This window comes from Manis pentadactyla, chromosome 2, assembly GCF_030020395.1.
Source record: "Manis pentadactyla isolate mManPen7 chromosome 2, mManPen7.hap1, whole genome shotgun sequence".
Lineage (NCBI taxonomy): Eukaryota > Metazoa > Chordata > Mammalia > Pholidota > Manidae > Manis > Manis pentadactyla.
Window position 1 is genome coordinate 201,963,662 of NC_080020.1, and position 25,138 is coordinate 201,988,799.

General features: G+C 38.3%; 1 protein-coding gene across 2 annotated transcripts in view; it reads right to left on the reverse strand.

Annotated features, from left to right (window-relative positions):
- The window catches only part of EML4 (EMAP like 4), a 193,181-nt gene extending 170,850 nt beyond the window's left edge, over nucleotides 1-22,331 (reverse strand). Inside the window, exons 1-2 of one of the 2 annotated variants that reach the window (XM_036925587.2) lie at nucleotides 22,029-22,331; nucleotides 21,357-21,413 (exon numbers count right to left, since the gene is read on the reverse strand). Coding sequence is in view for 1 of the 2 variants with exons in the window: in XM_036925586.2 (XP_036781481.2) it covers nucleotides 22,029-22,053 (25 nt within the window). In the remaining variant the exon portion in view is untranslated. The remainder of the gene's footprint in view (nucleotides 1-21,356; nucleotides 21,414-22,028) is intronic. The other variant, XM_036925586.2, reaches the window with a different exon arrangement.
- Nucleotides 22,332-25,138: the final 2,807 nt, after the last annotated feature.

The following is a 25,138-nucleotide window of genomic DNA, read 5'->3' on the forward strand; positions in this document are numbered from 1 at the left end:
GCCTATGACTACCTCTATCGCCATGAAAAAGCAGAAGAATTTGATCCAGTCCAGAATTACCCAACCTCCTAGAGGGAGCCTGGGGAAACAGACTTAAACAATCTTCCTGAAAAAGAGTTCAAAATAAAGGTCATAACCATGCTGGTGGACCTGCAGAGTAATATGCAAGAGCTAAAGGATCAAGTTAGGAGGGAGAATACAGAAATAAAACAATCTCTGGAAGGACTTAAGAGCAGACTGGATGAGGTGCAAAAGGCCGTTAATGGAATAGAGATCAGAGAACAAGAACACAGAGAAGCTGAGGCAGAGAGAGATAAAAGGATCTCCAGGAATAAAAGATTATTAAGAGAACTGTGTGACCAATCCAAATGGAACAGTATTCCCATTATAGGGGTACCAGAAGAGGAAGAGAGAGAAAAAAGGATAGAAAGTGTCCTTGAAGAAATAATTGCTGAAAAGTTGCCCAAACTGGGGGAGGAAATGGTCTCTCAGACCATGGAAGCTCACAGATCTCCCAACACAAGGGTCCCAAGGAGGACAACACCAAGACACATAATAATTAAAACAGCAAAGATCAAGCACAAGGACAGAGTATTAAAGGCAGCCAGAGAGAGAAAAAAGGTCACCTACAAAAGAAAACCCATTAGGCTATCATCAGACTTCTCAACAGAAACCTTACAGGCCAGAAGAGAATGGCATGATATATTTAATGCAATGAAAAAGAAGGGCCTTGAACCAAGAAAACCGTATCCAGCACAATTATCATTTAAATATGAAGGAGGGATTAAACAATTCCAAGACAAGCAATGGTTGAGGGAATTTGCCTCCCACAAACCACCTCTACAGGGTATTTTAAAGGGACTGCTCTAGACGGAAGCACTCCTAAGGCTAAATAGATGTCACCAGAAAAAATAAAATCAGAGCAAAGAAAGCAGACCAACCAGATACTAACTAAAGGCAAAAAATAAAATCAACTACTCACAAAAGCAAAGGAAACACAAAAGAACACAGAATAAAACACCTAACATATAAATAATGGTGGAGAGGGAATAAGAAGGGAGAGAAATAAAGAATCATCAGACTGTGTTTATAATAGCTTAATAAGCATTAGACAGTTAGATAGTAAAGAAGCTACCCTTGAACCTTTGGTAACCATGAATCTAAAGCCTGCAATGGCAATAAGTACATATCTTTCGAATAATCACCCTAAATGTAAATGGACTAAATGCACCAATCAAAGCACATAGAGTAACAGAATGGATAAAAAAGTAAGACCTGAGAGGGCGGAGCCAACATGGCGGCGTGAGTAGGACAGTGGGAATCTCCTCCCAAAAACATATATACTTTTGAAAATACAACAAACACAACTAGCCCTAAAAGAGAGACCAGAAGACGCAGGACAGTGGCCAGACTGCAGCTACACCTGCGAGAACCCAGCGCCTCGCGAAGGGGGTAAGATACAAGCCCCGGCCCGGTGGGACCCGAGCGCCCCTCCCCCCAGCTCCCAGTGGGAGAAGAATAGGCAGAGCGGGAGGGAGACGGAGCACAGGACTGCCGAACACCCAGCCCCAGCCACCCCCACCAGAGCACAGACACAGTGCGTGGGCGGAGGGCCCTGGATACTGGGGGAACAGGGCAACAAGACCTCCGAGCGGGTGCCGAAGCTGTTGCCCCTGTGACAAAGAAAAGCGGGGGCTTTTTGAAAGTCTTAAAGGGACAGGGACTTAACAGCTTGACGGAAACAACACAGGTCATAGTCCAGCAGCTGGAAATTACAGGGAAAACCGGGCACGCTAACCCCCTGGGCAACAGCTCTGAGACCCCTCACGGAGGTAAACAGCCAAACAGCTCCCCCATCCCTACCCCTCCGGGCGCTGCGAAAGCAGAGAAGCAGCCTGAGACAAACTCTGCCCACAGAAAGGGAAATTCCTCCCTTCCTGCCAGGCAAGACACAAAGACCCAGTCTACAAGCAATTACCCAACACAAGCCACTAGGGGTCGCAGTTGTCCCAGTAAAGAAAGGCCAGTAGCAAGTGAAAATTTTGGCCCTCCCAGCTGACAGTCAATAGCACCTGTCAACATGAAAAGGCAAAAAAATATGATCCAGACAAGACTAACCCAGACAGCTTTGGCATCTGCTACATCTTCCCCTGAGAAGGAACCTGGGGAGATAGATTTAGCCAGTCTACCTGAAAAAGAATTCAAAACAGAAGTCATAACCATGCTGATGGACTTGCAGAGAAATATGCAAGAACTAAGGAAGGAGACTACAGAAATAAAACAAGCTCTGGAAGGACTTCAAAACAGAATGGACGAGATGCAAGAGACCATTAATGGACTAGAAAACAGAGAACAGGAACGCAGAGAAGCTGATGCAGAGAGAGATAAAAGGATCTCCAGGAATGAAAGAATTTTAAGAGAGCTGAGTGACCAATCGAAACGGAACAATATACGAATTATAGGTATACCAGAAGAAGAAGAGAGAGAAAAAGGGATAGAAAATGTCTTTGAAGAAATAATTGCCAAAAACTTCCCCAAACTAGGGGAAGAAATGGCCTCTCAGACCACAGAGGTACACAGAACTCCCATGACAAGGGATCCAAGGAGGGCAACACCAAGACACATAATAATTAAAATGGCAAAGATCAAAGACAAGGACAAAGTATTAAAGGCAGCCAGAGAGAAAAAAAAGGTTACCTACAAAGGAAAACCCATCAGGCTATCATCAGACTTCTCAACAGAAACCCTACAGGCCAGAAGAGAATGGCATGATATACTTCATGCAATGAAACAGAAGGGCCTCGAACCAAGACTACTGTATCCAGCACGAATATCATTTAAATATGAAGGAGGGATTAAACAATTCCCAGACAAGCAAAAGTTGAGGGAATTTGCCTCCCACAAACCACCTCTACAGGGCATCCTACAGGGACTGCTCTAGACGGGAGCACTCCTAAAAAGAGCACAGAACAAAACACCCAACATATGAAGAAGGGAGGAGGAGGAATAAGAAGGGAGAGAAATAAAGAATCATCAGACCGCGTTTATCATAGCTCAACAAGCGAGTTAAGTTAGACAGTAAGATAGTAAAGAAGCTAACCCTAAACCTTTGGTAACCACAAACTTAAAGCCTGCAATGGCAATAAATTCATACCTTTCAATAATCACCCTAAATGTAAATGGACTGAATGCACCAATCAGAAGACAAAGAGTAATAGAATGGATAAAAAAGCAAGATCCAACCATATGCTGCTTACAAGAGACTCACCTCAAACCCAAAGACACGCACAGACTTAAAGTCAAGGGATGGAAAAAGATATTTCAAGCAAACAACAGAGAGAAGAAAGCAGGTGTTGCAATTCTGGTATCAGACAAAACAGAGTTCAAAATAAAGAAAGTAACAAAAGACAAAGAAGGACATTACATAATGATAAAGGGCTCAGTCCATCAAGAGGATATAACCATTATAAATATATATGCACCCAATACAGGAGCACCAACATACCTGAAACAAATATTAACAGAACTAATGGAGGAAATAGAATGCAATGCATTCATTCTAGGAGACTTCAACACACCACTCACTCCAAAGGACAGATCCACCAGACAGAAAATAAGTAAGGACACAGAGGCACTGAACAACACACTAGAACAGATGGACCTAATAGACATCTACAGAACTCTACATCCAAAAGCAACAGGATACACATTCTTCTCAAGTGCACATGGAACATTCTCCACAATAGACCACATACTAGGCCACAAAAAGAGCCTCAGTAAATTCCAAAAGATTGAAATCCTACCAATCAACTTTTCAGACCAAAAAGGCATTAAACTAGAAATAAACTGTTCAAAGAAAGCAAAAAGGCTCACAAACACATGGAGGCTAAACAACACGCTCCTAAATAATCAATGGATCAATGACCAAATCAAAATGGAGATCCAGCAATATATGGAAACAAATGACAACAACAACACTAAGCCCCAACTTCTGTGGTACACAGCAAAAGCATTCTTAAGAGGAAAGTATGTAGCAATCCAGGCCTATTTAAAGAAGGAAGAACAATCCCAGATGAATAGTCTAAAGTCACAATTATTGAAATTGGAAAAAGATGAACAAATGAGGCCCAAAGTCAGCAGAAGGAGTGACATTATAAAGATCAGAGAAGAAATAAATAAAATGGAGAAGAATAAAACAATAGAAAAAATCAAAGAAACCAAGAGCTGGATCTTTGAGAAAATAAACAAAATAGATAAACCTCTAGCCAGACTTACTAAGAGAAAAAGAGAATCTACACACATCAACAGAATCAGAAACGAGAAAGGAAAAATCACGACAGACTCCACAGAAATACAAAGAATCATTAGAGAATACTATGAGAATCTATATGCTAACTTCTGGAAAACCTAGAAGAAATGGACAACTTCCTAGAAAAATACAACCTTCCAAGACTGACCAAGGAAGAAACAGAAAATCTAAACAGACCAATTACCAGCAAAGAAATTGAAGCAGTGATCAAAAAACTAAAAACTACCCAAGAGCAAAACCCCTGGGCCAGATGGATTTACCGTGGAATTTTATCAGACATACAGAGAAGACATAATACCCATTTTTCTTAAAGTTTTCCAAAAAATAGAAGAGGAGGAAATACTTCCAAACTCATTCTATGAATCCATCATCACCCTAATACCAAAACCAGGCAAAGACCCCACCAAAAAAGAAAACTACAGACCAAAATCCCTGATGAACTTAGATGCAAAAATACTCAACAAAATATTAGCAAAGAGAATTCAAAAATACGTAAAAAGGATCATACACCATGACCAAGTGGGATTCATCCCAGGGATACAAGGATGGTACAACATTCGAAAATCCCTCAACATCATCCACCACATCAACAAAAAGAAGGACAAAAACCACATGATCATCTCCCTAGATGCTGAAAAAGCATTTGACAAAATTCAACATCTGTTCATGATAAAAACTCTCAACAAAATGGGTATAGAGGGCAAGTACCTCAATATGATAAAGGCCATATATAACAAACCCACAGCCAACATCATACTTAACAGCGAGAAGCTGAAAGCTTTTCCTCTAAGATGGGAACAAGACAGGGATGCCCACTCTCCCCACTGTTATTCAACATATTACTGAAGGTCCTAGCCATGGCAATCAGACAAAACAAAGAAATACAAGGCATCCAGATTGGTAAAGAAAAAGTCAGACTGTCACTATTTGAAGATGACATGATATTATATATAAAAAACCCTAAAGAATCCACTCCAAACTTACTAGAACTAATATCTGAATTCAGCAAAGTTGCAGGATACAAAATTAATACACAGAAATCTGTTGCTGTCCTGTACACTAATGATGAATTAACCGAAAGAGAAATCAGGAAAACAATTCTATTCACAACTGCATCAAAAAGAATAAAATACCTCAGAATAAACCTAACGAAGGAAGTGAAAGACTTATAGCCCGAAAACTACAAGACACTCTTAAGAGAAATTAAAGAGGACACTAACAAATGGAAACTCATCCCATACTCTTGGCTAGGAACAATTAATACTGTCAAAATGACCATCCTGCCTAAAGCAATCTACAAATTCAATGAATCCCTGTCAAAATACCAACAACATTCTTCAACAAACTGGAACAAATAGTTCTAAAATTCCTATGGAACCACCAAAGACCCTGAATAGCCAAAGCAATCCTGAGAAGGAAGAATAAAGCAGGGGAGATCTCGCTTCCCAACTTCAAGCTCTACTACAAAGCCACAGTAATCAAGACAATCTGGTACTGGCACAAGAACAGACCCACAGACCAGTGGAACAAGATAGAGAGTCCAGATATTAACCCAAACATACATGGTCAATTAATATGCGATAAAGGAGCCATGGACATACAATGGGGAAATGACAGCCTCTTCAACAGCTAGTGTTGGCAAAACTGGACAGCTACATGTAAGAGAATGAAACTGAATCATTGTCTAATCCCATACACAAAAGTAAATTTGAAATGGATCAAAGACCTGAATGTAAGTCATGAAACCATAAAATTCTTAGAAAAAAACATAGGCAAAAATCTCCTGGACATAAACATGAGTGACCTCTTCATGAACATATCTCTCCGGGCAAGGGAAACAAAAGCAAAAATGAACAAGTGGGAATATATCAAGCTGAAAAGCTTCTGTACAGCAAAGGACACCACCAATAGAACAAAGAGGCATCCTACAGTATGGGAGAATATATTCATAAATGACAGATCCGATAAAGGGTTGACATCCAAAATATATAAAGAGCTCATGCACTTCAAAGAACAAAAACAAAAAAATCCAATTAAAAATTTCTTCTCCAAAGAAGAAATTCAGATGGCCAACAGACACATGAAAAGATGCTCCACATCGCGTGTCATCAGACAAATACAAATTAAAACCACAATGAGATATCACCTCACACCAGTAAGGATCGCCGCCATCCAAAAGACAAACAACAGCAAATGTTGGTGAGGATGTGGAGAAAGGGGAACACCCTCCTATACTGCCGGTGGGAATGTAAATTAGTTCAACCATTGTGGAAAGCTGTATGGAGGTTCCTCAAAAAGCTCAAGCTAGAAATACCATTTGACCCAGGAATTCCACTCCTAGGAATTTACCCTAAGAATGCAGGAGTCCAGTCTGAAAAAGACATATGCACCCCTATGTTTATCACAGTACTATTTACAACTGCCAAGAAATGGAAGCAACCTAAGTGTCCATCAGTAGATGAATGGATAAAGAAGATGTGGTACATATATACAATGGAATATTATTCAGCCATAAGAAGAAAACTAATCCTACCATTTGCAACAACATGGATGGAGCTAGAGGGTATTATTCTCAGTGAAATACGCCAGGTGGAGAAAGACAAGTACCAAATGATTTCACTCATATTTGGAGTATAAGAACAAAGAAAAAACTGAAGGAACAGAACAGCAGCAGACTCACAGAACCCAAGAATGGACTAACAATTACCAAAGGGAAAGGGACTGGGGAGGATGGGTGGGAAGAGAGGGATAAGTGGGGGGGGGGGGGGGAGAAAGGGGGCATTATGATTAGCATGTATAATGTTGGGGGTGGGTACGGAGAGGGCTGTGCAACACAGAGAAGACAAATAGTGATTCTACAGCATCTTACTATGCTGATGGACAGTGACTGTAATGGGGTTTGTGGGCGGGACTTGGTGATGGGGGAGTCTAGTAAACATAATGTTCCTCATGTAATTGTAGGTTAATGATACCAAAAAAAAAAAGTATACCTTAAAATATGAAATGTTAGCAATAATCATTGAAATATATCATTTTTGTCAGTCTACAGTGTTTTAAAGTTAAATTTATTTCCTCTAAATTATTTTTCAAATATAGTAAAATTAAATCTTTACTATACAGTTACAGAAATTGAGTCAGTGTGGTGTTTACTTAATGATAAATATAGGAATGTATGGAACAGAATACAGGGTCCAGAAATAGACTGAGAAATGTGTGATCTAGTGATTTTCAGCAAAGGTGCCAAGGCAATTCAATGGAGAAAGGCTAATCTTTTCAACAAATGGTGCTGGAACAAAGGGGTATCAACGTGCAAATAATGAGCTTTGATTTTTACTTCATACCATATACAAAAAACTAACTCTAAAAATAACAGCTGAAACTGTAAACTTCTAGAACAGAATAGTGGGAGAGAATCTGTAACATGCCCGTAGTTGATGGCACAGAACTCCTAAAATTCCTGGAATTTTCTGAGTAATGGGGGTGAGAGGAACCCCTTTCAACCACACTTGATTTTGTTTATGAGGTGACTTTTCAAGGACGAGGGCTGGTTACCAGAGGAACCAACCATGTGATTAAAAGGTTGGAACTTTCAGCTCCTTCCCTTACCTCTGGGGAAGGGAGCAGGACTGGAGACTAAGTTCAGTGAACCCTGGTCAGTGATATAGTCAATCATACCTATGTAATGGAACCTTCAAAAGAACCCTAAATGATGGGTCTCAGAGAGCTTGCAGGTTGATGAACACATCAAGGCACTAGGAGGGTGCCATGCCCCTTCCCATGTATCTTGTCCAAGGCATCTCTTCAATCTGAGTATTTCTGGGTTGTATCCTTTTTAATGAACCAGTAATGGTTAAGTAAAGTCTTTTCCTAAGTTCTGTGAGTTGTTCTAACAAATTATCAAATTCAAGGAGGAGATCATGGGGATACCCTCCCTTATAAATGTTCACTCAGAAGTACTTGAGGCCCAGACTTGCGACTGGTATCTGAAGTGGGGAGTAGTCTTGTAGGACTGAACCCGTAACCCGTAGGATCTGCACTAACTCCGGGTAGCAGGGTTAGAATGGCCTGATGTGGAAAATTCACACATTTTAAGTGTTGTGAAAAGAAGAAATAAAGTTTTCTTTCAGAATCTTTTTGTTGGTTTAGGCAACCATTTCTTAAATAGAACACAAAAAGCATGTACTATAAAAGAAAAAAATGAAACTGAACTTCATCAAAATAAAAATATAATCAATATAAATAACTTTCACTCTTCAAAAGACACTGCTAAGTAAATGAAAAGCCACAGACTAGAAAAAAATATTTACAAAAGCAAACCAGTTTTTAAATAATGAGCACCAAATAGGCAAATCCATGGAGTCAGGAAGTAGATTCGAGGTTGTAGGGGCTGTTGTGGGGAGACTTTTTAGAGCAGTTCATAATAATAAAAAACGGGTAACAACTGAAATGTCCATCATCTGGTGAATAAATTATTGTGGTATATTCATACAATGAACTGTTACACAGCAATAAAAGGTACAAACTACTGAAACACAACATGGATGTGTATCAAAAGCACTATGCTAAATGAAAAGCCAAAAGACCACAGATTGTTAAGGTTCTAGTTATATAAAGTTCTACAGAAGACAAAATACAGTGATAGAAAACAAATCAGTAGTTTCCAGCAACTGGAGGGTAGAGAGAAGGGGCTGACTGCAAAGAGGTACTAAAGAACTTTGCAGGGTAACGGAAGTGTCCTATATCTTGACTGTGGCAGTAGACACACAACTATATAAACTTTCCAAGACCCACTGTAAACTTAAAATTGGCATATCATATCATAAAGCATAACTCAATAAAGCTGATTTTAAATCTGAAATCTCAAAATCATTCTATATTTCTGTTCTTTTCTCACTAAATTCAAGATATGATGAGATGTTGTATGATGTTTTAAAACAAATGACTGTGAGAATTTGCTATGAAGAATGCATCTGATAACAAAAATACCAGACAAATTCCCAAAGGAATAGCAAACACTCAGTTTTAAAGAAGTCCAATGAAGTTTAACAAAATAGGAGATTGGCTTTCCAGGGTTACACAAAATGTGAGTGATGAGACGTAGGAACAAATTAATTAATTAGGGGCAGAAAATGATCCTCCAAACCTTGCTCTATAGACACTTTCTCATATAAGTCTTAGGAATGTGCATTTATGTTATCTGTTGGTTTTCAAATTCCTTAATTTTCCCTAGGGTATATGAAAGCCTGTCAATATGTCATAAATATGTAACATATAATAAACAATGGTATAAGAAGAAACAAAGTACCAAGAAATGAAGCAGGAAAGGGTTACTGAGACGATTCACATAAAGATTCCCCAAAAGAGAGAAGCTATAAAGGGGTGAGGTTGGAAAGTTAAGTTGGGGCCAGGTGGTATGGAAGCTTGGATACCAAACTAAGAGTTTATCTCACAGAAATTGGAAATGATAAAAAGTTTTTAAGGTGGGGAGTGACAATAAAAATGTATTGAAAGAATAATCTGATGGCCATATGCAGGTTAAATAACAGTAGGAAAAGACAGTATCTAGACATTAAAATAATTGTCTAAAGTAGGTCAGGACATTTAAAACTATTATCAATGGTTTCCAAACTACTGAAACAACTTCGCTGTCACTGTGACATAGTCACACCCCATACTCAAACTTTTGTTTGGAGTCTATTAAAAAAACCATTTACTATCATCTCACAAGTGCTACCACTCAAGTACTGCTCAGAGCACAGAAACTAGCCCAAACTGCTTTAAGTACCAAAGTAGGTGTTAAAGTCCGGAAAGAAACAGGGCCAGAAGGTGAAAGCGGTGACCTCATCCTGGTCACACAACCCACTGTTTGCCTTTATCATCACCACCCACAAACAGCTGTTTGGAGATCTCCACAGCATCCTGGGAATTCTCCTTAGTAACTGACTAGAGGTCCTGAATCCAGGTTAATAAATAGGGTCTACAGTAATCAGTCTGGGGGGAAAAAAAAGAAAGATTGTATAGAAATACAAATTCTTTCACAAGAATATTGAAACTGAAAGGAATACATGTCTAAATATATAAAAGTACTATAGTAAATAATTAACAGCTTGAATATGAACAATGAGAAAAAAGACAAATTAAGAATCTGAGAATGGACATCTCAAGAAAGTATATGTATATTCCAAAACCTTACCATAAGAACAGATACAGTGACTAAGATGTATGGTAACACAGTGGCCTTAGCACAGTTGTCATGTTTTACCTATCTGTTTTTGCATTCTCTAAGTTCATCTGACACAATCAAATCCCATACAGGCTATACGACCATCTATCTAGTCTATAAAAAAAAAGGATAGTATGTTTACAACTGACAATGCAGACAGCAACGTCCGTACAGAAGTCACTGATGTCCTAGGAGTGAATAATTATGAAAATTGTTTATTGTCTCTCTTCCCTCATTGTAATATAAACTTCAACAGAGAAGGGGCTTTTGTTTCTTTTGGTCACAGATATATTCCCAGTACGGAAACAATTCCTGGTGGGTAACTGTATTTATCACTGAATAAATACTTGCTGAATTATTAGGTTACCATTCATACAGTTAATTTCAATTACCAAAAAGCTGTGTAGATGTTACTATAAGCATCATCCTTATATGAAGTGTTGTAATAACAGGTTCAGTTTTACTCAGTTTACTTAACAGTTATGCTTGAGGGTATTTTTCTTTTAGCTTGAAATTAAGATGTTTTTAGTCCTTTAGAAAGTTGTTACAGTTAATTTGTGTAAGGTGCCTGACACAGTTCTAAAAATCATGGCTGCTTAAGTGTTAGAGCCTTTGCCTTGCTCCCCTTTCAAAGTCAGTCATGTGAACCAAATTTCTTGAAATGTAGTCCATAAATTACAATATCCTACAGCAAGTGTTTCCTACAGCAAGTGTATCACAGATCATAGACTAAACAATCACAGGACTTGAACTCCAAAACAGACAGAGAAAAAGCAAGTGTCTTAGCAAACAATTAATGCAGGTAACAGAAAGATGACAGAAGTTACTGAATTCACTGCCTTAAAACAGGATGGCACCAGGCTGGCAGAGCTGATAATCGTCCTTCCATAGTCTGGAAACTGCAACCAAAGTGAGCACTGTTGGGAGTTTGTTATTTTCTAAGGGGTATGGGAGTAGGGGGGAAAAAAGCAAATGTCATTCCTTTAAGCTGTTGTCAAGAGCTGGAAGGGCCATTGTGACCTGACCTCTGTTTTTTTGCTTACCCCCTAAACCAAGACATACATTTAAGTTAGCAAACATTTTTTATGGTTCTTTAGTAATTTTGCAACTGCGTGATATTTTATTTTGCACTTAAAAATTGTGTTAAACACGTTCACTACTATCAATGTCAATTAGTTGGAAGATATTTGCTGTCAGTGGAAAGTCATTCAGGATTCTATTTGTTACTATTCTGTTTCTACATTTAAACAATCAGAAATTATACTAGAGCAAGGTACTCTCAGGTGGTGCCTGGATAGTGGAGGCTGGATAGTGGAGGCTTAAGTTAAGCTGGCCCTCCAGATTTCCAAAGCTTCCTATCACACTTCACCATCACCATTCTTATTACTCTGTATTTTAAAGCCTATATTATAAGCTCCATAAGGACTTTGATTATAGCTGAGAGAATGCTGAGCACATACCAAGCATTCAATAAATATTTCCTGAATAAACAGTCCTGAATGCCCCACAAAATTATAAGCTTCATGAGAGCAGGGATTCTGAGCATCTGATTCACCAATTTTCCACAGCACTTACCACAGAGTATGATCCAAAGAAGCTAATCAAAACCTATCGACTTAATGAATGTGTTTATAACCTGGAAACACACACAAAAAGTGGCTTATATGAGACTCAAACCCATAACCCTAGCTCCATTCTAGTAGGTATTAGTGAACCAAGATAAACAGTTTCACAGCATGCAAGTTTCAGTGTGCATATAATCATTAAATCTCATTTATAAACATTCACAAATAAAAATTACAATAAGTCAAATATTACTTTCCCAATCATCACTCTTTATCCTAAACTTGGTTCCCCAATACCTTATCTCAAACAACCCACAATACTCGATCCTAGAAATCAAGAAACCATTATTTGTGACAAAAATATTTCCATACCAATTATAACTGGAGAGAACTAAAGAAAAGGTGAATGCCAAAAGGTACTCAAAGGAGTCAAAGAAAATCAAAGGCTATGTCTCAATTAAACTGAACACAGGATATCCTTCAAAGGCTTAAAAAACTTCCCACTGACTCATCAACAGAAGTCAGTTATGACACTTTTCTGGAACAAATGGCTCAAAGAAAAATGCAAACCAATTTTGTCATTTATTTTGACATGTCACTTAAAGATTATCATTCTGTCACTTAAATATCAGCATGAGATTAGTCATTTTAAGACCAACAAGCAAGAGTAAAAAATGATTTAAGGAAAAATGCCAGATACCAACATTATATAGTTCTGTTTGAAAACTGGAAGTCATCTCAACTATAGGAAGTCATCAATTTTGGAAAAGTCAGAAAAAGTACATTCTCTGGAAAAAAAATTTTTAAAGAAAAACAAATGCATTCTTATTACACAACAAATATAAGATAGCATAATTTCACTCTATAACATATTAACACTTCACCAATTCATAGATTTGCCTTAACAAGATAAAAAGCAAAAGGAACAAAAAGATAATCTCAACAAAGAAAGTACAGGGCCACGAATGGTCTATAATTTAAAACATAGACATATCATCAAGTCTGTGAACTAAAAGTTCATGCATTTTATAAAAAACCTCATTCAGAAGTCTATTATATTATTCTGAGTAGCATCTGGTATCATTACTCACATATCAACAAATAAGCAATATGTGTTAGGTATGATCCTGTCCCTGTAGATGCTACATCACACATTTAAATAGGCACAGGCCTTGATCTCTGGATGATCCTTTTTTTGAGGTTCAAAACAATCCTTATGTAAGTCAAACCAGCTTTGTCACTGGTTTCTCAGTACACAGCAGATATAAAAATGGCAATCCAAGAAAAGGTTATAGGCTAGAAACAATAGCCAATCCTGTAATGCTGAGCACCTTTAAAGCCTAGATTACCATTCCATGCCCAAAGTACCATAACTTCTTAGAGAAATAGCTGATTGCAGAATTGGAGCAGAAACTGTGAAAGAAAAGTTTGAACATTTTGTCACATCAGAAAGCAATGAAGCTAGCAAAGACCACCAGGTTCAGGACTGAGGAGCCAATTCAAAGATGCTCCACAGGCCAAAGATGGGGAAATCTGAGCATCAAAAAGAAAAGGAGTAACAGATGCAGACTGAAATATATCAAATATATTAAAATCCATAAGTTTTAATTTAAAGGATATACAGAAAACCAAGAAACTTGTTTAAAAAAACACAAAGGGATGCAATCAGCACTTGTGTTAAACTCAACAGAACAAAAAGTTTAGTTTCTTTCACAACTTGCAAAAGGAAGAGAAGGGAAATACACAAATTAAAAGAATTTAAGAGACACAGCAACCAAATGCAATGTATGAATTTTGTACCAATCCTGATTTAAACAAGCTACTGTAAAATGACAATTACGATAATCAGGGATATCTGACTGGATTTTTGATATTAAGAAATTACTGTCAATATCAAGAAACCTTAATAAAAAAAATTACTGTCAAATTTTAGTTCTGATAATGAAATAAGTCCTTATCCTTCAAGAAATATAAACTCAAGTATTACAGGTGATATTTTTTAAATCATAGAGGGGAAAAGTAAAGCGGACTGACACTAGTTGACAAGCAAGAGCAAGGAAGACAGTTTTAACTGTCTAGAGGCATTCAGTGCATTGAGCAAACAGCCCTACACAAATAGCTCTTAAAGGCACCACTTTATTACAGCATAGAACCATGTCTAATGCTTGTAATAATTACCACCAGTCACCAAAAATAAACTAAATTGTGTTCAATATGCACAGCTTAAGGAGACCAGATTCCAAATAATGGAATATGATGCATTAAAGTTTATATTTATACTTGCTAAGAAGCAAAGATGATCACAATATTTTAAGTGGAAAAAAACATATTTGCTGCTTATATTTTATTCTACCCACCTCCCAACACATACCAAATGAGAGTACCTTGCTCTAAGATAATTTGATTGTTTAAATATAGAAACAGAATAGTAACAAATACAATCCTAAACAACTTCCCACTGACAGCAAATATCTTCCAACTAATTGACACTGATTGTCTAGCCCATGTGTTTAACACAATTTTTAAGTGCAAAATAAAATATCATGCAATTGCAAAATTACTAAAGAACCATAAAAAATGTTTGCTAACTTAAAGTGATTTAATTCAAACTCTCACCTGAACCCTTTAAATTATATAAATTATATATGCATGTTATTATGGGATGAACTGTGTGCCTGAATCATCTCATCTAGTCAAAAAGCAAGGAAGTCCTCAAAGACTGATGAGAATGCAGAAGCCAGCATGAACAGGCACCTGCTTAGGCTAAATGTTACCAATTTGAGCATCAAAACAAACAGTAATGTATTATAACACATTGAAAAAAAAAATAGGATACCTGAGTGCATACAAATATAAGAAAGCCAACAAATAAAATTGAAAGTCCGATGAGGAACACAGTATTTACAGCTTCAAAGTAACTCCTACCAAATATTAATTAATTATAAAGTTAGGGGAAAAAAAGTAATTTAACAGTGGAAAAGCCTGGCAGACACCATCTTAAACAAATGATCAAAACAGACATTGCCAGTAATGGTACAAATCAAAATTTTTTGCCACCTGATAGGATGCAATGAGACAAAACACAGCTTCACCTCTGTGGCATTTGTGCCAAAAATAGGTAACTTGAATCTAATGAATAGGAAACATCATATTTAGGGACATTCTACAAAATAACAGGCCTGTAATCTTACAAAGAGCATCAAGGTCATGAAACCCAAGGAAAAGACTAAAAGAACTGTTCCAGAGTAAAGAAAACTAAAGAGACATGGCAACTAAATGCAACATTCGATTCTGAACAGGATCCTTTTGCTATGAAAGACATTATTAATATATGAATGGGTCTGAGGATTAGATAGTAGCAATGTATCAATATTAATTCTCAGATTTTCTTGGTTGTAGTATGGTTATGTAAGACAATGTCCTTCTTTATAGGACATACACTGTAAAATGTAAGCAGGTGATATGGCATCAGTCCAACAACTTAATTTTCAAATCGTTTTGAGCACAAAGACGACAGACATCCCTACGACCTCCTGGGCTAGGCAAAGATTGCAAGCATGTGCCTATAGAGGCCAGGCAATAAAGCAAAATCTGAAACAAGCGAGATACAAGGTTGGGACTGAGTCTATTTACTTTACAGACCACTTCGTGAGTATACAGATCATCTGGAATTCAAGCCAACAGTGGCAAGATCATTCCATGTTTCAAGAAAAAACAAAGATTCAGATTTTTATATGAAATTTCCCAATTTTTAAAATACTCCAAAGGGCCAAACAAAAAAATGTCTGTGGTCTAAATTTGGACCACAGTTGCTTCTGCCCCAGAAGCATGTTTCTCAAACTGAGGCCCAGGGTTAAAAGGAAACCACATGATATACATGGAACATATTCTTGGTGCCACAGTTTCATCCCAAGAGTTTACCTGGAATTTTCTGGGGAAGGCAATATTTCTGTATTTTTTAAAGGCTATATTACAGAATTTAATGCAAAGTTCATACAATTAAAAAAAAAATTTTCCATTTAAAAATAAGTTCAAGCTTACAGAACAGTTGTAAGAACAAAAGTACAAAGAACACTCAGTTTTTACCAAGTTCACCTATTGTTAACATTTTGCCCATTTGCTTTATTTACATATGAGCAACTTCCCGTCCTCCCTCTCTCTCTATACACATACTTATATATACAAATATATGGGTATGTCTATACATATGTACATAGGACACATGTACATAATTTATTCCTCAACCATTTGAGAGTAAGTTACGTTAACCATGGCCTTTTATACCTTCAATGTATATTCCCTAAGAATAAAAATATTCTCTTACATAAACTTGGCAGTTACCAACTTCAGTAAATTTAATACTGATGCAATATTTTTATCTTACCTACTGTCCATATTCCAATTTTTTGCCAACTAATCCAATAATGTCCTTTGTAGCACCTTCCCCTTTAATACAAGATCCAATCTAGAATCATTTTCTTCTCTCCCCAGGTTAGTGTACAGATTAAATGAGATAAAACCTTTTGTAAACTATAAAACAATATGCAAAGTTAAGGCATTATAATAGCCTGAGACATCTAAAACTATAGGATGAGAGATCATACACAGATATAGAATATACAACAGATTTGGGAATCTTCTGCAGAGGTAATAGTAATAATTGAAAAAGAAGATTATTTCCTTCGACTGTTTAAGTCTTAGACTCCATCTACTTTAAAACCAAAACGTTCTTCAAATTTCTTATGAATATTATAGTTTTACATATTACAAAAATGGACTCATATTCATATAGTAGTTTTCTTACATGTTATTCAACCTTAAATGTAAGTCAGAAAAAGACCTAGTTGCAGCATTCCCTAATATTTGGACTGCTGAATAAACTATTTCATTGTTTTGGAAAGGTTCTATACAGATAAATTTAGCAATCTCCAAATGTTCTCAGAAGTTAAGGGAACAAACAAGGGTGTTTAGAAAAGAAACAATATTTATGTTGGGCCTTGATACACACCACAGCATTCTAAATGGTGCTCCCCCTCTACTCCCGTTTCTGATAACATGCTTATGTTTAAACATCTCTAGATAGTTATTTAAAACCAGATAGTAAGCTCCTCTGCTTATGCTCAAACACCTCTAGATATCTATTAAGTAGATCTCTTTTAAAACCCAGACAGTAAGCACCTAAAGGGCAAGAAGCATGTCTTATATTTGTTGTTCCCGTAAGACCAACTAAGCACAATACTGGTCACAAAATAGGTATTAATCCACATACATGTTAGGATATACTCTAGCTCATGTTATAGATGCTGTAGCAACCATTTGAGAGTTACTATCCGTGTCACATTATGTAACTTCAGCCCTTCAAGAGACAACCAGTAAGAAACTGAAAGTTTAGAAAAAAAATTCCCCAAATAATGTTTGAGAAACATTTTTATGTGAATATATAAAGAATGTCTTGGGGGCCATCTGGTGAGAAAATGGGGAGCAGCAGAGGTGAGGCTTAGAACCTCCCCCCTCATGTTCTGAGAGAAATCTTCTGCATACATGGATGTTTATTGCCCTCGTCTAGCTCGGATTAACACATAGTCTACAGGCACACACCTGATCATCTACATTTGCTCTCTTACAACACTAAACTCTGTTTTCTACCTTTATCTCATATCTACCTACCACTTCAGCATTTTATTAAAAATAATAATAATAGAGAAATGTGGTATCCACATATAAATCAAGTTTAAAAATCAAATGAATATTCATATTTGAACTGACTGTTTATAGTTCATAATGCATGAACAAAACCGAAAGCTTCTGTGATGACTGCCCTTGCACTGTTCACCATGTAACTTATTCACTATGTAAGAATTTGTACTCCATGTAAGAATTTGTTCGTTATGCATCAGAAGATTGGAGACTGACGAAAATTAGGCTTGGGGTGGATTAATGATTGTGCATTGAGTATTGACCCCCCTATACAGAAATTTATTGTTGTTAACAACTATTTGATCAATAAATATGAGAGATGCCCTCACACACACACACACACAAAATATATATATATATATAAACACACTTCCAATTGTAAAATAAATAAGTAACCGGGATGTAATGTATAGCATAAGGAATATAGTCAAAATATTGTAACAACTTGGTATGGTGATAGCTGGTACCTAGAATTATCATGTATATAAATGTTGAATCACTGTGTTGTACACCTGAAACTAATGTAATGTAATACTGTTGTCAACTACCCTTCAATAAAAAAAAAATAATGTCTTAGACTAGATTTAAAAATCATATACTCCATTGTTCCTTTAAGAAAGGATGAGCATAAGATGAGAAATCACAGTTCCAGGATTATGATGTTAAAAATATTTCTTGTAATATTAAATTGAAGCATAGTGCTATTATTTGTTCATAACTACACTGAGAATGTTGTTTTTATAGATTATTAAGCCTATAATTTCATTCATTACAATTTTTCATTAAAGAGAAATGTTGAGGGTTTTTTTTTTAACCTTTGATGCAGAAAAAGTTAAAACTGACATTGTTAACTATATACTTTCTTTAAAGCGTAAACACTGACTAACCTCTAGGCCAATTCCAAGATACGGTCTTAAAATTAAAACCTTTATTATGAAAAAGAGATGCTAAAAGGACTAAGCATAAAATGCACCTAATCCCTCTTTATGAAAATCAACAAGAAAAACTGTGTCAATAAATTCCCACTTTTGCTCATAGACCTGAGATAAAATAGAAACTGCATACAGGTTTTGGACGTGTGCATGTGTATATGTATACAGTGATTTGGAAGCAGGACATCAAGATAAGATGGTTCAGGGGACATTCCCTGAGTTTAAAAAAAAATGGTCCCTAAAATGCAGCCTTTTGAATGACCATTATTTGTGAACTAAAAGGTACTACGCCTAAGGGAAATTCCAGAGTACAAGCACCTGACAGCCGGGTTACCTGAAATTCACCAGTTGCAAGAAATTAAAAGCAAGCATCCTTTAGTTTTTTTGTTTTTTTTAAATGTAAAGCCAAAGTAGTTTAACAGGTATATAACTTCAATGTGGCACAACAACATGGCCAATCTCCTAACATTCCTCTTAAAAATTTCAAAACCACTACCCAAAGTTTTAACTGGCATTAGACGTCTTATAAAACGAATATAATAGTGCTTTCCTTATCTAAACACTCAACAATCAAGAGTGTAGTTTGAATTTTAAAAGTTTTCCACTTTATAAAATGATTCACCATTCGATTCACTTAAACAATCAGCTTCTCTACAATCGTTGTTTATAAAGCGCTCAACTTTTCTGCTTATAAAAATGTAGTTTTCTCATTTTTTTTCAAGAACCCATCTAGCATATAAAAGGAGATGCACACATATGCTTCCTTGAGAAAAAATACTTTCAATACTTGTGACCCCAGAAGAACTTCACATGTTTTGAATTCTTGTCTGGTTAAAAAGAAGTTTTTAAACATCTACTAGAATACAAGTACTTGCCTTTACATTCATGGCTCTCTCGATGATAAAATAAAGATCAATGTAATTCTACGCTCTAGACTAATGAACTGCAGGGAACAGAAAGAAGCAATTTGGCAAGAGCTAAGCAAACTCTGTTTAAAGACTACTAGTAAAATATACCAGCACTACCCCTCCCCCATCCCCAATCCTTTAAGGTTTCAATTAAGATGGGGCCTAGTTTCACTCTTACAAGGGGGACAGAAAGAGAAAGCACAGAGCTCCTGCTGAGAAGTATCTTCATCAGGAGCAGCTCCAGAAATAGTGCCAGGAACCATTTCTTTCCCTCCCTGCTGACACAGGTTTCTCTCTTCAGAGACAGGCATCTCTCTCTGGCTCCTAATCAACACATATCTAAAGAAAGGAAAAGTCTCATAAACATACCACCCTGGGATGGCACCAAATGAAAAAAAAAAAGAAAGAAAACCAACAATAGGGTCAGCTATAACTCTTATTCTGAAAAGTGGGAGCCCCAACTGCAATTCATCTTTATCTTCCAGTCTCGCCTATCAGTTGACTCATGAATTGGGTATGAAAGGATAAGGTTATTTAACAGGGCATATTCACTGTTTCAAAATAAACTTAGGTGTCCCCACTTGTTTAGAAAGACACCCTCAAAACACTTAAACAGAAGACGAAGCTTCAGAGAGCCTTCCAGAACTCCTCAGAACCAAGAGGAAAGAAGTAAAAGCTAATTCTACTTTGAGTAGTAACCCCACTATTCCACAAGCTGAGGAGTTAACGGTGCAGAGGAATCTCAGCCCCATAATAGCCCCCAACACACTCAATTTTTGCCCTGGTATGATACCTTTGTGAACACGTAGGGCAAGTCTTTCAAACCAGTATGACTGGCGAATAAACCTACACATGAGGCTAAAAAACTACAGCAGTGAAAAGTTGGTGCCTCTTTAAAAGAAAGCCCAAGAATGAAACAACCTCACTATGGAGAGAATTATAAGACATCAAAGGTTAGCTAATGGACAACAGGTGCCTTTGGAGAGGAAAGAGTAACACTCAGTTGATCCTATTTTAGGATTTCCACTCTCAAAGCACTCTAATGTGTTTTTTTTTCTTCCCAAAGAAAGTCAAGGCCAAAATTATGGTTTTTCTATTTAATACCTATAATGGATCCATTGCTTTTTGACTATTTTACTTTAAAAACATCTATTCCCAATATGTCTGAATAAAGTATGGTCAATGTGCTGATCCTTGATCATTAACCAACTAGGGATTTATTATCAAAAAATGCAGAAGAAAGGCATCTGGATATAAGCCACCTTCATATAAAATACTCAAAATACAAATCCAGCAGAAGGTATCACATAACTGCAGAATCAGCCAAAGCAGAAACTGTTTCTCTCACCATCATAACAGTTGAGCTCAATCTTTACAGTAACCAGATTCCAATGGCCTCAAAGAACAGTAATTCCAGACACAGATTATGGGGCACTGAGTTCCAGCCTAGAGTTCTGATTCCTTAGACAGTTACAAAATTTACTACCTTTATTTGGGTGGAAGAGAACACTGAAAGAATACTTTAGCCTACTTAATAACCTCTTCCCTTTCTCCATTCCACAAAGAAACATATTCCAAAAATGGAGAATCCTTTCCCTGACAGAGGCCCCCTTTCCTATGGATTCATTGGACAGGATTACTTCTCCCCAGCATGCTTGCAGAGCCAGAAAATACTTCTGCTTTCACTCTTCTCTTAAAGAAGGTCCCCCAACACAAATGCACCTCTTCCTTTCTTGTATTAAGCGAATGATGCTTCGGTGCTTCTGGGACTCTCCACCACTGCAAAACGTTCAGAGAAGTGGAAGGAATGAAGGGAAGTTGTCAGTTACTCTGAGAGATACTTAAAAGAACTCTCCAGATTTAAAGTGAAGACGGGGGTGGCAGGGTGGGAAGGTGTCCCTTCCTGAAGAGGGAACAGGGGTCTCTACCCTAAAAGGGGGCCTTTTCATGGTTAGGGGTATCCCCACCCTGAAAGAGAACTCAGTATGCGGAAAGGGGGAGGCATGCTGTACCCTGAAGACGGGTCACGGTTTGAGAAAGGGGTATCCCAACCCTAAAAGTGGATTTGTGGAAGGCAGCCGTGACTGTGTGGGTATAGGCGTGCCAGCTTCTGGGGGCCCCTCTGAGAGAAGGGGTTCCCACTTCGGGGAAGGAGGGCCCTGCACTGAAGAGACGCTGGGAGGTAAGGAGGGTCTTGCTGCAGAGGACTGGGCATGGGGGGAGGGGTTCTGAGTCCACCGGAGACCGTGGAGGGGCGCCAGCCTCGAGGGGAACATGTGCAGTAGAACTACTGCCATCCCGAGGGGCAGAGTGGAGAGCAAACCTGGGCTGTCCGTGGAGGGAACAGGGTTCCCACCCTGCGCAGGAGCGGGAACACTCTTCAGCCCAACTCACCAAGGCTGCCGGCGAAACCGTCCATCTTGCGGGGTAAGCGCCGGGCTCCGGGCTCAGCGGGGAGGGCACTTCATTCAGCGCACGGACAGAGCGGCCGACGCTGAGCCTGACCCGCTCGCTCTCTAGGTCGCCCGGCTCAGCTCCCAGCTCCCGCCTCCGTCGGCCGGCCGACCGTCTGCCCCGGAGCAGTCAGCGGCTGCCGCCCGGGCCACTTCCCTGTCAGGTTGGGAGCCGCGCCGCTCCGCCGCCTGCCCGGCCTCCCTCCCAGCCAGCAGCCGCGAACGCCGTGCCCCGCCCCCGCGCCCGCGCACAGCGGTAGCTCCACCCCCGCGCACGCCGTCACGCTTCCGACTCCGCCTCCCACGTGACGATGGAGGCGGGGTCTCGCCGACCCTTCCCTCTCACCTTGTCTCGGCATCGGATTCCGGCAGCTTCCCAGTGGATTGGTCGGGCTACGCTTGCGCGGTGGGCCTGCTAAGGGCCAGGTGCTGGTCTTGAAGCTGTCCGCGAGTGGATGTGAATAAGGGTAGCCTCCGGCCTGGGATCCTCAGGAGTCTTGGGGGATTCTCTCTCCTCGCAGTCCCCGGGGAGCTCGTGGAATCCTGTTGAAGCCCAAGCCTGGAGCCCCGTAGCAGAAAATTGGCAATCCCAGTGCCTACAAACACACTAAAGAGGCAACCAAGTGTGGGAAGGGCCCTCTTCTGCCCCAGTTGGGTGATAGACAAATGAGGGTGAATCTTCTTGACTAGCTCAAGGCATCAGAGCTACAGCTGCAGGGCCCAAGATAGAACGGAAGCAAGGAATGCTAATGCTGGACAAGACCCAAGAGTTCATCTTGCTCCTTCAGGGAGGAAACGGAGCCTTAGGAAGGACATGATCTGCCCAAGGTCATGGAGCCTGTTGGAAGCAGAGCTAGAACCTAGGCTCCCTTACTCTCCCTGGTGTTCTTTCCACCAGGGATGCAAAAACAACTTTTATAGGGCAGATCATAAGGATGCCGGCTAGTGAACTACAACAAAAGGTTGACGTGAAGTAAGCCTAAATTTTAGCTCAACTCTATGTGACTCATTAGGTGAGTGTCAAGTCACTAAACTTAATTGGGCCTACTTTATTCATTTGCAAGTGGAAGGACTGGACTTCTAACCAAATAAGTATACACAGCTTTCATCTTCCTCTCTCCTCCACCCACCTCTATTTTCCATCCTTCTAAAGATCTTCCTATAGTATAGTTTTCCAAAGGTCCTCCTGGGATTTGGTTGTGTGGATCGAGTAACAGTTAAAGACAACTGTGAGGTGCTCAGTAACTAAATTGACCTATACAATAATAAAGAGATGAGTTAGAGGGGAGAATAAGAGTCATTCTTGACAGAATTGCACGAGAGAGGGTCAGGCTAAAGGGAGATGAGAAATATACGAGGCAGTCTACAACTGTCACAATGAGAGGGACTTGGAGGAATCAGATGGCTGAAAGGATTGTCAGACATTCTGTCACTGTCTTGAAGTACACTTCTCCCCTTTGTTGCCTCTTTAGAAGTATTTCCTAAAAATCTAAATTACTTTTTATTTCTTTTTGGATATCAGACCTGATGTCTTCTGAATACCATAGTGTGTGGAGACTAGCCATAAGGCAGCCAAGATAAATTCAGGTTACACACTAAAGTTTCTTCCTTCCTCAAAATTAAATTACTTACCCAAGTTTTCTCTGCTGTGGGCATTTTCGTATCTAAATTTCTACTTAGTTTACCCACTTAATGCTTGAGAAGGTCTCAATTCTGAAACATAGCTATGTTGGTATATATATGGTATATATATATATATATATATATATACACACACACACACACACACACACACAAATGTGTATTTTTAATTGAAAGAAGGACCCACATTTTGTGAGGACTGAAGATTTTACTATTAGAGGGGCTCTTTGGAGAAAAACTAATACAAACATTACAAATACAAAATTAGGTTAAATGGAGCATTTATTTAGACTAAGAAATCACAACAGATTACACATTTTAAGAAGCTTGCAAATACTAAAACATTCAAAATTGAGAAATAGAACATGTATTTACTCAATATACCTCTAATAGTTTTAAAAATTTTCTTGGCTGCATACTCTCTGATTATCTCTTCATAAGATGATGATTTTCTTTTCTTAATAGATACCATTTACTAGGATCCTGCTATATGACAGGTTTTGCATCCAAGTGTTCTATACACCTAACCCCATTTCAATATCACAGCAAGCCTATAAGATCCGTGTTATGAATATGACAGTGATTTTTAATAACTTTTTGAGTGAGAATAAGAAGGTAATTTAGTTTTTCCTCTAGCATGGTTGATCAAATTTGCCTTTATTATTGATAGTTCTGATGCATAAAAATACTAATTAACACGTATAGTGCAAGCGGTTTGTAGTATTGCTGAAGGAATTCTCTATTTCACATGATTTCCATTTTAAAAAAGAAAAATAAAATGTATGGCGAATTTTAAATTATACACACTGCATTTTATTGAGTATGTTCCTGACAGGAGAGAACTTCTATTTTAGTTTGACGTCAATGAGAACCAAACTCTCCACTTACAACTATACATATATCTGAGGATCAGAAGAATTTTCCCTAGACTAGCTTCTGGCTCTTTATGTTTCAAACTTTGTTTCTGCCACACTATGCACATACTTCCAGTAACAGCCATATGTTCCTATCACATTATGACCTCTAGCCCTACACCTCTTTGATGGGATGCTGGGTGAATCGTTGCAGTGGGCCACCGGAGTATTCCTGGAATCTATTGCTAAATAAAGACAGCCAGGAATAACTTAATTAAATGTAAGTGACTGTAACACATGTAAAATGTCTCATTAAGCCTGAAATTAAATGTATCCCTAACTCAACTTTCCCTTAGCCAGATACCCAAAATATCCAGGGCTATTCCACCACCACCCAACATAAAGGGAAATGTGACAAAGGAGAGATTGTAGTGGAAAGATACACTTCCTAGAGCCTTTGAAGAGACCCTCTAGAGCTTAAGTTTCATTAGTTTCAGGATGAATCTGCCTTTATTTTAGTTACTTTTATTTTTACAAAAGTAATCTGTGCTTATCC